This window comes from Nelumbo nucifera, chromosome 1 (genome assembly GCF_055504915.1).
Source record: "Nelumbo nucifera cultivar China Antique chromosome 1, China Antique-T2T, whole genome shotgun sequence".
NCBI classification, from domain to species: Eukaryota; Viridiplantae; Streptophyta; class Magnoliopsida; order Proteales; family Nelumbonaceae; genus Nelumbo; species Nelumbo nucifera.
The window spans coordinates 179,874,256-179,888,079 of NC_142649.1; the positions used below are offsets into that span (position 1 = coordinate 179,874,256).

Consider the following 13,824-nt stretch of genomic DNA (forward strand, 5'->3'; position numbering starts at 1 on the left):
TGATCCTAGCTCTGATTCCAGCGTCCCATCCATTGTGCTCCAGCCCATGTATACTTGCCACTATTCTAGCCCATAGCTTCTCCTTCTCCATAGGGAACCTCCACAACCACTTTCCCAAAAGAGTCGTATTCCTTCTCCTAATATTCCCAAGCCCCAAACCACCACAAGTCTTATTCCTACACACTATCTCCCAGCTAACTCTATGATCCCTCTTCTCCTCTCCCGGCTCCCACTGGAAATCTCTCATTAGCTTCTCCAATCTGTTAGAAACCTTCATTGGGATTTTAAACACCAATAGGAAAAAGATGGGTAAGTTAGCAAGCATGGCCTTAATTAGTGTAATTCTCCCACCAAGAGAGAGGTAGTTCTTTTTCCAGGATACCAGTCTTTTTTCAAACCTTCCACCACCGGGTTCCAAAAGCTCTCTCTCATAGGATTATCACCTAATGGCAACCCTAAGTAGTTCAAAGGCCACCCCGAGACTTCACACCCCAACACTTCAGCACTCTCCTTGATCTCTCCCTCCTCCAAATTCACCCCCACTACATAGCTTTTCCCAAGGTTAACCTTCAAGTTGGACATTTGCTCAAACAGTTGTATCACCGAGTTCAAGTTCCTGATAAAGCTCACATTACCGCCTTCACAAAACAGAATTGTGTCATCAACAAACTGTAAGTGAGTAAGGGGGGTTTCCACCCTCCCAACTCTCCAGCCTCTAATGAGCCCCCTAGAATCTGCTCTGTGAATCAGTTTCCCCAATACCTCCGCAATTAGAATGAACAAGAAAGGAGAAAGGGGGTCTCCTTGTCTTATACCCCTACTGGCTGGAAAGAAATCTACCACTGTCCCATTCACTAGCACTGAAAAATGACAATTCTGGACACAACCCATGATCCACTTACATCATCTAGCCCCAAACCCAAATTTAGTCAAAACTTTCCTCAAGAAATCCCAGTCCACCAAGTCATAAGCCTTTTCCAAGTCCAACTTACAGACCACTCCCTTCTTATCCCTCTTAAAGTTCTCCACACTCTCATTAGCAATTAAAATCTCACCAGTAATTTGTCTTCCACTTACAAAAGCTTCTTGATAATGTGCAATAATATCTGGCAATACCTCCTTCAGCCTCAAAGACAACACTTTTTCAATGATCTTGTATAAGCTATTAACCAAGCTAATTGGCCTAAAATCCTTCGGGTGGGATGCATCTTTCTTTTTTGGAATTAAGGCTATAAAGATCATCTTTCAAAATATCCCAACAGTCCTGATAAAAAGCCATTGTGAACCCATCCAGCCCTGGAGCCTTTGTTCTATTCATAGAAAACACAACCTCCTTGATCTCTTCCAGATTAAAGCTTCTTTCCAACCTTCTCCTATTCTCCACCCCTACATCTGGCCAATCCAATCCTTCTGCCCACACCCTTCTACTCACAAGCCTTCTTAGAATAGATTTGAAGTGCTCCACACAGGCCCCAACTATCTCCTCTTGTTGTATTAACTCAACTCCATCTACTACCAATTTGGAGATAAAGTTCTTCCTTCTCCTGCCATCTGCTAGAGAGTGGAAATACCTACTGTTTTTGTCTCCCTCTTGCAACCATTTACATCGAGATTTTTGCATCCAGGTAATTTCCTCCTTGTGCAGGTAGTCCTCTAACTATCTTCTCAAATCTCTCCTGAGTTCAATGTCTTCATCTCCAAATTCTCCCCTTTCTTCTTTAGAGTCAAGGCTTTCAATTTTATCCATCAGATCTCCCTTTCTTTCTTCTATCCTCCCAAACTCCACCAAATTTCACTCCTTGATTTTTGCTTTCAAGAATTGTAGTTTCTTATGGAATCTCATCCCCTCCCATTCCACCAAAGGGTTACACTCATACCACCACTCCCTCACTTTGTTAGTAAATCCTGGATGAAGTAACCACATATTTTCAAATCTAAAGGGGGTAGGACCTCCACACCTTCTTTCCTCCTTACATAACACTATGAGCCAATGATCCGAGGTCACCCTTGGGAGAGCTCTAGAAGCCAAGGTTCCCCAATGTTCTTCCCAATCCAAAGAGAACAAGAATCTATCCAGGTTAGAGCAGATGGGTCTAGATTGGAGATTTGACCATGTAAATGTCTTATGGACTAGGGGAATCTCTTTAAGCTCAAAGGCATCCACAAAACTGTTACACTTCCTCATGCTTTTTGTCACCCTCTGATTAACCTTATTGGATTCCTCCGAGAATCTGATCACATTGAAATCCCCACCCATGCACCAGGGCCCATCCCACAACCCTCTAACATCAGCCAATTCCTCCCACAACTCCTTTCTCTCTCTGTAGTCATTTGGTCCGTATACATTTGTGAGCACCCACATATAATCATCCTCTTGCTGCTTAAACTTCATGGAAACCGAGTACTTTTCGATTAACTCCTCCAAACCTTCAACCACATCCCTCTTCCACATTGTTACAATCCCCCCCGGAAGCACCCCACGAGGGAACAACCACCCAACTAATCCCCCTGGCTTTCCATACACTCCTTGCCCATTTGTTATTAAACTCCATTCTCTTAGACTCTTGCAACAGGACAATGTCTGGGTCATACCTCCTTATTACCTCTTTTATTGTCGCTCTCTTCCTTGCACTCCCAATTCTCCTCACATTCCAACTAAGAATCTTCATTCTGCTTCTTTTTTAAACCCCTTGCCACCTACCCACTACTTTCCCCCTTTCCTTCTATCTCCTTTTACCCCGAGCTTCTTGTTTCCTTCTATATCTCTCTCTTCAGTCTCTCTACTTCACTCAATCTCCTCTTCTTTGTTCTGATCTCCTTCTTCCTCTTCTATAAGCTTTCTTTCAACACATTCAAATCTTCCAACCTACAACTCAACTTCCCTACAGATTCTGCTATCATGTCTTCTCTCACCGAGCCCTCCACCCCTACCCTTCCTACAGAATCCCCTCCATCTTTGTCCACCTGCCCTTCCTTCCTCTCCTCTGGTCCCACCTCTGTTCTTTCCTCTTTATCCATCCTCCCTCTCCTGTTACCTCCCTCCTTCCCTGTTCTCTCCCCGTAATCCTCTCCATCTCTACCCTCATTCCCTTCCCTCCTCTCCACCAACCCCTCCCCTCTTCCTTCCTCCCCTTCCCTCCTCCAGATCAACTTTCCTTCCATTTCCTTAAACACTCTTTCAATGATTTCCCACACTTTTTCACTTCTATACCTTCCTTCCCACACCTTCCCACTTTCCTTCCTTCCCCTCTCCCCCTCCTCGGAGAGCCCGCCTACTAGCTCAGCTACATATTCATGGGCTACAGGACATGGAGCAGAAACGGAATCTGGAACCAAAGACACAGGAGACACATTAGTAGCACAAACCGAGCTCACTTGGTTACCTGGGACTAATGGACAAGCTAGAAAAGGACTGCTCCCGGCCTCCCTCTCTTGTTCCAGAGGTTGGTAAACATCTATCTCCCTGAGTTGGTTGGAAAGTAATTCTGTCCTTTGGTCATCCTGGTGATCTTTCCACTCTACCCCTGGTTCACCCCTAGATGGTGTGTTCTTGCTCTACTTCCGATTCTCCCGGTTTGCCCCTTTTGATATTCCTTGCACACTCTGTAGTCTTGGGAATGAGTTAAACCGATTACAATCTTCACCCTGAAATAAGCTTGCAATATTCCATCCATCCATGTCACCTCCAGCACAACTACCTTCGTCATTTACACTGCCCACGCTAGTACCATCAACAGAAAAGTCCTCTGATTCTTCATCTCCTTCACTGCACTGCACCCAGCCTTCATCCTTCTCTTCCCTCTCTTCAGTTCTTTCCCTAGCGTATCTTGGATTCGGCCTCTCTGTTGAGCGTCGCAGGGGGCTAAGCTCCTCCAGACTTCGTCAGGAAACCCATTGCAAATCCAACTTCTTCTCCATTTTCCGCCGCTGCGCGCATCCCCCCCCTCCTTTCTTGCGACTTGGGACAATGATAGACCATTATCATCGTCTATCAGCGGCCCAAGAAGAGTCCCCATACCCCGACCTGCGTGACATTTTAAGTTATCACATGGGTCCTTCAAGTGGAGCCTCCTTTCAGTGTTACACCCACCCAACCCGCCCGCGTGACCTTTTAAGGTGTCACGTGGGCCCTTCCAACACTGTCCCGGCTCAAACTTCACGCTGCCCGACCCACCCACCACCTTCAACGGCTCGGACCAAACCTTTCGGCTCCCCAACCCATCCTGCTTCTTTGCCACATCAGCATAAGAAGAAGAGCCCGCCATTAATTTGTTTAATTCAAACCCATTTGAATTAGTTTCCTTAATTAGGTTGCTTGTCGTTTGGTTTTCCCCAACCGGCTCAGTAACCCCAAAAATAACTTTCATCTGCTCCACCTTTTCATCTCCCAATCTCTGCCCTCCACGTGTCCACCACCCAGCCAGCTCATCATCTTCTACCTTAGGAGCACCTTCCCACCACGACCGTTCAACTTCGGAAGCCACCCACACCTTGTACCAGGCTTCATCCGAGCAGATTTCAAAGAACCTCAGCAGGTTCTCATGCCTTACACCAGCTACCTGTAACTCCACGGCACCCAGATTTCATTTATCAGCTTTCACCAAGATGCCTCCCAGACTCTGCACGATGTGCTCAAGAACAGAGTCTCGCCAGAGGTGAAATGGAAGGCCTACAAGCTTCAGCCGGACACACCCATCTTGGACTTTGACTTCATTGCAGATTGGGCTCCAGTTCTGAACCTGTATCAGACCTCCATCCACCACAACTGCTTTAAAACTTAGTTCCTGGTCGCCTACATCAAGCATGGCTTTCGTCTCTGCAAAAGGGAACAACATAGCTTCACTCCCAATACCTATCTCCCCTGCAACTGTACTCAGAACCCTCCTCCAATCTGTCACTCCTTTATCAGCCACTAGTACCCTTCTTTTCTTCCACTCATCCTTCCCTGCTCCTACCAATAATCTTCGATGAATAGAAGTGCAAGCAACCACCATTTCAGTCGGAAGGCCTTGCACTTCTACACTCCCAGAGGTACTAATCGAAACTGCCCCCTCCTGAACTTTTTGACCCTGGTCTTTGGATTTTTGACCAGTTCTCTTCACCCCCATCCACTCTCTTAACTTCCAAGGCTACAAGGAAAGACTGTAGCACCTTCACAAAATCCATCCACCCTTTCCGTAATCTCCCTTCCGGCACACATAGCATTTGTTTTCCATTTGTTCCAAAAAACTCCACCACAGAGATAAACCATCCCTTTCTGTTTCTTTTCAATTCTGTTACATATTTCCTACCTAGAACTGACATTGAGTTTTTCCAGCCATTCACCTTACCAGAGTTGATAGCCCCATCTATGAAACCTTTCATCCAGACAATGACCTCCTTTGATACCAACACAGTCGCCCTGTTATTCTCTCTGGTTTTCATTGCATCCTTACCTTTGATCCTTTCCTCTTCGAACTTGAAAGTCTTGGCTTCGATCGATACCTCAGACCTCCATCTTCCTACTACTCTGAACCTTCTCTCGTCCTCCATCCTTTCCTCTTCGTAAGAAGCTGGTTCTAGGAGAGGCCCCCTTGATATGGAAAATGGGTTCTAGGAAAATGTATGCTTAAAGACAAGTTGCAAAACCCTTGTAATTCAACAACCAAAGAAACTAATCCATATAAACAAATAAGTAAAGGTTTGCTACTTCAATTCTCCAGATAAAAGATCTAAATGACCCAACAACTTCACACATGGTTACATGGTGGGGAACCCAAACAGGTTGTGTAATTCTTTCTTGAGGAAGCCAATCTAGACACCAACCCTTAATCCGATATCATCTCCACGCGGAAAAAAGTTTCTGTTTGCCTGATATTTCTGGGGATCCCAGACTTTGTTTCACTCAATTTCATAGAGATTTGAAGCTTCACTTTCTTTTTTGTATATCTATAATTGTTAGAACTAGATAGCAATGTATTGGAGTAGGTAGCAGGATGGTTATGCTAATTTACATGAGTCACTTAAGCAAGGGTAAAAGTAAGCCACATGTGAGAGTTTGATTTTCTTCTCCACCAGTTCTCTTTATTTTTCTCATCTTCTCTTCCTCTTATACTTCTGCTCTTTTTTTATTGTTTAATTATTGTTCTGATGTGTTATGACAATAAGAAAGGAAAATTACATTAAAAGAAGAAAGGTTACCAAAAAGACTTAGGTGATGAGCTTTCAGTTTACAATCTATGATGCCTAGATGGACATGGATATGGCAAATGGGGATACAAGTCTCCACATTTCCTAAAATCTGGGACACGAGCATGGGTATGGGTATCCCATATGACATGCTTATATAATGTGTTTATATCTTGTTAGTTATGAAAAAAATGTGTTTATATCTTGTTTTTGAAGCTAAATGTTCTAACATGTGCAATCTGGAAAACAAAATGATGCATTCATCTGCCCCCCCTCTCTCTCTCTGGTTGAATAAAAATGTCAATAATCACCCCTCTCCGCACCATTCATCTTCCTAAAACCTTACCATACTACCAATCTACCATCCCCCACCAAAAACTGAGTGTATCTCACAGAATTTAAATGAATTTTGTGATCCTTCTCTATACCAAAACTCCATAGGACGTCAAAACCTCCCTTTTATCCTATTCAACCCTTGCTACTTCATTCTTACATACCACCTAAGTATCAAAGTATCAGTATTGAGTATCGTATCGATAAGCTTGGATATAGATATACTTTTGAAACACGTGGATATGGTGGAAAGATATAGATACACTTGGATACATTAGGGAAATTGCCCAAAATCCCACAAATACATTAATAACACTGAATCTAAGGCTGATCAAATAATTGCAAATAAGGTATAATTGTATAAATACATAAGAAATGCATATTTTAATGGTATATATGGAGAAATGGATTACAATTAATATATCCGGATATATATATATATATATCATACAATTTTATTTCGATAAATACATTAAATTCTCAAATAGTTTGTAAGCAATATATTTGTTTTTTGTAAATTATAGATATGTTGTTATTTAATATAAATTAAAATATTAATTAATCATTTGTAAAAATATATAATCTTAAAAATATATCAAATCTATTTAGGTTTCTAAGATACATATCATATGCAAATTCATAAATTTTAATTACTAAAATAATTATTCCATTATTACTAGTTTCTATAATTTATTTTTGAGATTATTCATTTCATAGATTTTAATGGCATATACTAAAAATCATTTTTTGATATAAATGTGGGTTTAATAGATTATTCATTTCATCAACGTTTGTAAAATACTAATTTTGAAGATTATTCTTTTTAATTTTAGTTGAACAAAATTACATATTATTATTTATTTGGATTATATGTAAACACTAAATTAAATAAAAGTTATTTTATTTCAATTGTTAGCATGAGATGATAAGTTGGTCTAGTGGTCTAGGTGAGGAGCATACTTTGAATGTAGGCAACCTAGGTTTAAGTCATGCTAGCCCTAGAATTCATTTTTTAATAAAGAGATTTGTGGTGCCACATTTGAAATTCAAATTTCAAATAGGGTATCATTATATATCGGTGTGTATCAGCAATGTACGCCAAGGATTAAGGTATCGGTAGCATATCTTATCAGTATCGGAAGGCACCGATACTGGATATGCTATGACTGGAAGTGCACCCTTCCAATCGTGTGTATCAACTTGATACGCCACCGTACCGGTGCGTATTATATAGTATCGACCGATGTGATCCGATACTCAACAATACGGAGGCATATCGAGGGCATATCAAACAACACACTATAAAAATTAAAGTCTGGTGTGATTTGAACCCAAGACATTCGCGCCCAACAATTAAACACATCATTAACCACTAAGCCAACACTCATTTTATGACAATAAATGAAATACCAGTGTTTTAAAAGCACAAGGCCAATTTGCTCCTAAGGCGCAAGGCGAGGCACTATCTTTCTGAAGCAAGGTGCAAAATTACCAAAGAAATGTTAAAAAATAAAAAATGTCAGAAATTTCAAAAAATGACAAAAAATTAAAAAAAAATATTAAACATAATGTCAATAAAAAATATAAACTTAAATTTAAAAATAAAAGCAAACATATAAAGCATTTTCAAGCATGTAAAACCCACAATCTCGTTTTTTCCTCAATTGCATCACTTCAAGTAGCTAATGTGATGTAAAACATATTGCATTCTTGATTCTATGAGTCGCTTTTGTACCATGCCCCTCGAGGCAAGCCCGAACAAGTCCAAGTTAGGATCTTAATTTCTTATTTCTCACATAAAAAATAATGATTTTATAACTTTAATTGCCTTTTAAGAAGATACTTTATGTGAGAAATAAGAATTTAAGACCCTAACATGGACTTGTTTGGCCTTGCCTCGAGGGGCGTGGACAAGGGCCCCAACCTAGCCGTTAGGCTCCAAAAAAAGCAAAAAGCACAGAATTTTAAAAAGGCACACGTTTGGGTTGAGGCACAAGTGCACCAGGCACACACCTAGGTGCATTAGGCGTACGCCTTTTGAAAGGGGTATGCCTAGGACCTAGGCGAGGCACATACCCTAAAATGCGCCTCGCCTGTGCGCCTAGGCATGCCTTTTAAATCACTATGAAATACATTAACTTTTATTCAATTTAATGTCCACAACAAATTCAAATAAATAACATATATTATATTCAACCACCCTAACTATAAATTAAAAAGAATAATATTTAAAATTAATACTTTATAAACTAATATAACAAATAATCTATCAAATCCACATTTATATAAAAAAAAGATTTTTAACCTCAAGAAATTTATACAAATAAAAATATTAATAATAAAATAATTATTTCAGTACTTAAAATTTATGAATTTGCACATGATATGTATCTTAAAATTTTATAAATTAATTAATATTTTAAAACAATGCATTTATTATTTACAAAAATAAAAAATATTATTTACAAATTATTTGAGAATACAATATAAATCGAATCTATCAAATTCACTAACTACAATTATATAAAAAAATTGAAAATTTAAAGAAATAAAAATATTAATAATGGAATAATTATTTTACTAATTAAAAATTATGAATTTACATCTGATATGTATCTTCGAAGTTTTAATAGATTTGATATATTTTAAAGTTATTTATTTTCATAAATTATTAATTGATGTTTTAATTTACATTTTATAATAACATATTTATTGTTTCTGAAAACAAAAATATTATTTACCAAACATTTGAGAATTAAATTTTTAGTTGACCTTTGTGTTAATGTTAAAAGTTAAAAAAATAGATAAATAGAAAGTAATTGATATAATAATTCAAATATAATAGTTGCACTTTTTTTTTGCCTTGGACTTTTATAGAAAATAAAATAATAATGGCCGTGTATGTATTAATTTGTAAAAATCTATATAATATGTGTTGGACTCTTGATTAATGCATTATCAATAAAGTTGTATGATATGTATGCATCCTACTATAATAATTGTAGTATATTTCTTCACATATACCATCAAAATATACATTTCCAAGTTATTTATACACTATTTGTGGTTATTTTGACATTAAATTTAGTGGTATTAATATACTTATGTGGAATTTGTATGCATTTTCCTAGCATATCCAAGTGCTTCCATATTGTCCGTATCTATGCATTTCCAAAGCGTGTATCCGTATCCAAATTGTCCAATATGATACCTGATACTGATACTTTAATCCTTAGTGTACACCCTGTATCAGCAGTATTGCATCAACATTTTGATCCTTTGATACGCCCACCCTCCAAATTGCTTTTCTTTTCTTTCCAAATCTCCATAGCCACTTATCCAGTAATGGTTTATTAAACTCAATACCTCAGCTCCCTATCTTTTTGGCCTACATACCCTGTTTCACCACCAAATGCATCTTTCTTTCCTTGTTACCCTTGTTCCATAGAAATTCTTGTTGAAGTTTCTCCAACCGTTCCACCACTCTCACTGGAGTCCTTGTAACTTTGGTTCCTGGGGATTAGAACTCTCTCACATTAATGCATATATACTTCTTTGCTTCTATCCTCTTTTCCCTCTGAATTTTTATTTGGTTTCTTCAATATGATATTTCTTTTTTTTTTTATGTAGAGCTTCAATGTGATATTTCAACTTCTATATACATGCATACATACAATGATTTTTCTTACACCTTGTGTCTGCATTCATTCTAATAGGCCCTCCCACTGGAGTGTTATTGTATCTGTTGATCAAGATGTAATATGACCAAGTCATTATTCATAAATTTTCTTTTCTGTCTGAGAAAGGCAGTTTTCTTTTGCGGCTTAGATTTAACCCATATATTAATCTAATTCCTTGAAAATCAAACAAAGGAAAGAAAACAGGAAAAGAAAAGAAAGAAAAAAAAAATCTTTTCCTGCAACACCAGATAATCTATGACAGTCACTGTTTTTGTCATTTACTCACAAATGTTGTTATAAACAATTTGATCTGTCTATCAATCATTTTCCTTTTCTTTTAGGTATACTCCACTTCAATGGCAATGCTGCTGACAATGGTTTTATCTGTATATCTCTTCAATTTCAAACCCACATTGCAGGTAAGTTAATAGGTCTTAAGAGTATATAGTCCAAAACTCTTGTACATTTTTTGTCTACTTTATATTCTGTTAATGGCATTGCACATCTGGCTGACAAAAAAATGGCATTGCACATCTATCACTATATTAATCAAATAAACACAAGCAGATAGGCCTTTCAGTACTGGGATAAAGATGGGATGCACCTGCTTTTTGGTCCCATGTTTATCTAGCATTTTTTTTCTGGATCCCTTGTTTATCTAACGACCATTGATGCCTTTTGTTTTAACCTTTGTGCAGCTTTTCTTGGGTATTATTATCTGCATGATGTCACTACATATGTACTTTGCCCCTCCAAACATGCTTGTAGACTTGCCTTTGACTGTAAAGGCATCACCAGAGAGTCTTAATGAAATTTCTGTGGATCGAACAACAAATTCTTGATGTAAGGATTCATGCTTATCAAGGCTTAGTTTGGATTCACTAAAAATTGCATAGTTAATCCCATGCTAAATAAGTTGGGTGCATGGAATAATACATGAGATGTAGCAGTACTGATCAAATGGATATTTGAGTGGAACTAGCATACTTAGCGGATAGAGCCCATTTCTGTCTGATATCCAGGCATAGCCTAAATTATTAACTGGCTGAGATGATCATCCACTGGGATAGTTGATCATATATCAATAATCTTTTTTAAGATCTTGGTCAATTGATCGATAAGTCTGTCAACAATGTTTTTTATTCTCTTCCTAAAGTTTTCCCTAAATTGTCATTTTCCCAGGTGGGTCATTGCTGGGGGAACGGAAGAATCATTTTTCATCCAATGCATTTGAATGGACAAGAAACACATACTACTGTTGAACCATACAATGTCACAGGATCACCTACATTGATATATCCTCATCAATGGAGACTGTCCAATTAATGTGAGTTGTCTATGAGTTCAATCGTTCTTTCCAATTGTCACTTTACTAATATCATATGATTAGTCGTGTTCCTTTGATCTGACAGACAGATACACCAGTGATTTCGATGGTCTAATTTCCAATGTTTGGATCTTCTAATTAGATTGCTTTGGAGGTAAGGTGATTTACTTTCTTAAGGTTGTAGCAGCGACCACTTGGAGTTTGGAAGTGCTGCTCACCAGCACTTGAAGTCTGAAGAGAAAAAGACAAAATCTTATTATGTTTGGGTTGTTGGGCACAAGCCTACCAAAATGATAGAATTCTTTGAAGAATACTAGATTCTAGTTTCTTGGATGGTGAACCCATGTGGATACCACGTGAAATTAAACAATCTCATTATTTAATTATAGCCCTTATGCATTTTAGAGCACTACTAATTAGAATTAATCCTTGGCACATGGTAGTGATGTTATAGAAGAGGTTAGCCCGTTTTCCTTGGAAATGGGTAAATTGCACTCATACTATTGGAAGGAATGAGTTAATTAAGCCTTTTTTATTCATTGGCCACAGAAAGGTAGCCCACCCCCATTACTCATAAACCTCCCCAATCCTGGGTGATCCCAAGTCTTCACTACAACAAGCCTGAGAACTTATCAACTGAGTCACCATCAGTTGGCCATTAAGGTCTTATTCAAAATTATTTCTTTTACAATCTGTTTTGGGGACTGATTTGAGTACACATCCGGTTCTTATAAACCGAGTGCATTTGTTTTGTTAATTAATAATTAGGGCATTTCCCCTCTTGTTTTCATTCAGAGAAAAGAGAAACCTAGAAAATTTGATTCAGACCATTAGTAGTGCTTGTGCATATTCTTGTCAAATTTTAAAGAAAAGTTAAGGATATTTTTGTTTTTAATTTTTTCCATTAATCCCAATGGTTAAATGGTTTAACGAAGTATATTTAAATAGTATTGGAAGCCATTGTTTTTTTTTTTTTTTAAGTAAGCCAGGGGGTATATTCAAGTAATTTAGTGAAGCCAAAGGTTTTGATAAAGAAATGGAGCACTGTCATAGTTGAAGTGTAATCTAACCTTGCCGTCTGTTCTAACGTTAATGAAAGACTTTCTAGTTCAGGATTAGATGTTCGTTTTGATCCGAGGACCATCATTAATCCGTATGAATAGAGGCGATACCAGCTTCTCTCATCCCATAAGAATCCTTGGATCCGCCATCTCCTAAACTCTATTTATTTCCTTCATTTGGACCCTGCAGTCCACCTTTTACATGTACTTTCCAATACAATTTTGTTTTAATCTTTCATTTGAGGCTAGAAAGTTGGTTAATGAGTATATTTTTTCCATTGGTCAATTTTACACTGTTCTTTTTGTATTAAGCACCGAGTCTCACGGTAAAAAGAGCTTTATTTATTCGAGTAAGAATTACTCATCTTTCAGGTGGGTATCTAAATTTTTCATGTCGAAGAAAAATTTATAAAACATTATGGGATAAGTTTGTCATTTTTAGCATTAACTTTTTATGAGTAAAAAGGTCATTATATTACTTACCAAGTATGAAAAGAATATGGATAAGTGAATTTACTCGGGTTAAGTGTTACCCATGAAACATTTATTTGAGTAAGTGAGAAATTTGTAAATGAACGGAGCCTAACAAAAAAGTAATAAGAATAGGAGTTAATGGAAGTTGGAGGAAGTTTGGATTCCAAAATGAATTTCAATCTCATTTAAATTCTTGGGAGTTAACTATAAAACTTTACCTTGTATTTATATCGACAAGACATTGTTCATCTTTTCCTCCTCCTCTTTCTTCTTCCTCATTGTCGGTGAATAGATGAAAAAGAACTGCTGAACCAAGAATGAACCCATAACACCTATGCTCCTAAAGTATAGAACCTGATAAAAGTGTTCATGTTAATGAGCTTGTAATTTTAGCAAAAGAATCCAATTTGATTAAAGCCCTTTTTTTTATGATCAATGAACAGTAGCTTTCATCTCTCATTCCAAACCTTTGCTATTTTCCTCAAAATTTTACAAGCCACCAATGAATTCACAGATCGAATAACTCATTACATTTGAAAGATCTCAACCACTGATACCAAATGTTTAGAGGAAATTATAAACAAGGCACAAGATAGAACCCAAAGATTATGAGAGCCAGTTAAATGTGTTCATCTTAAATTGCCTAGTGTAAAACCTAAGATCTCTATTGAATAGCCTATTCACCATACTTGGTACTTGCATGAGAAAATTGGGGATAAAAGGAGATTCCTTGTTCATGTTTGAGATGTTGATATTTGATTGGGTGTATTCCATTAGAATC

General features: G+C 37.6%; 1 protein-coding gene across 3 annotated transcripts in view; it reads left to right on the top strand.

Annotated features, from left to right (window-relative positions):
• The window catches only part of LOC104600311 (CMP-sialic acid transporter 1), a 37,665-nt gene extending 25,765 nt beyond the window's left edge, over nucleotides 1–11,900 (top strand). The window contains exons 7-10 of one of the 3 annotated variants that reach the window (XR_735654.2): nucleotides 10,523–10,600; nucleotides 10,880–11,024; nucleotides 11,364–11,508; nucleotides 11,594–11,900. Coding sequence is in view for 1 of the 3 variants with exons in the window: in XM_010263186.2 (XP_010261488.1) it covers nucleotides 10,523–10,600; nucleotides 10,880–11,023 (222 nt within the window). In the remaining 2 variants the exon portion in view is untranslated. Of the gene's footprint in view, nucleotides 1–10,522; nucleotides 10,601–10,879; nucleotides 11,025–11,363 lie in introns of all 3 variants that reach the window. The other 2 variants (XR_735655.2, XM_010263186.2) reach the window with 2 other exon arrangements.
• Nucleotides 11,901–13,824: the final 1,924 nt, after the last annotated feature.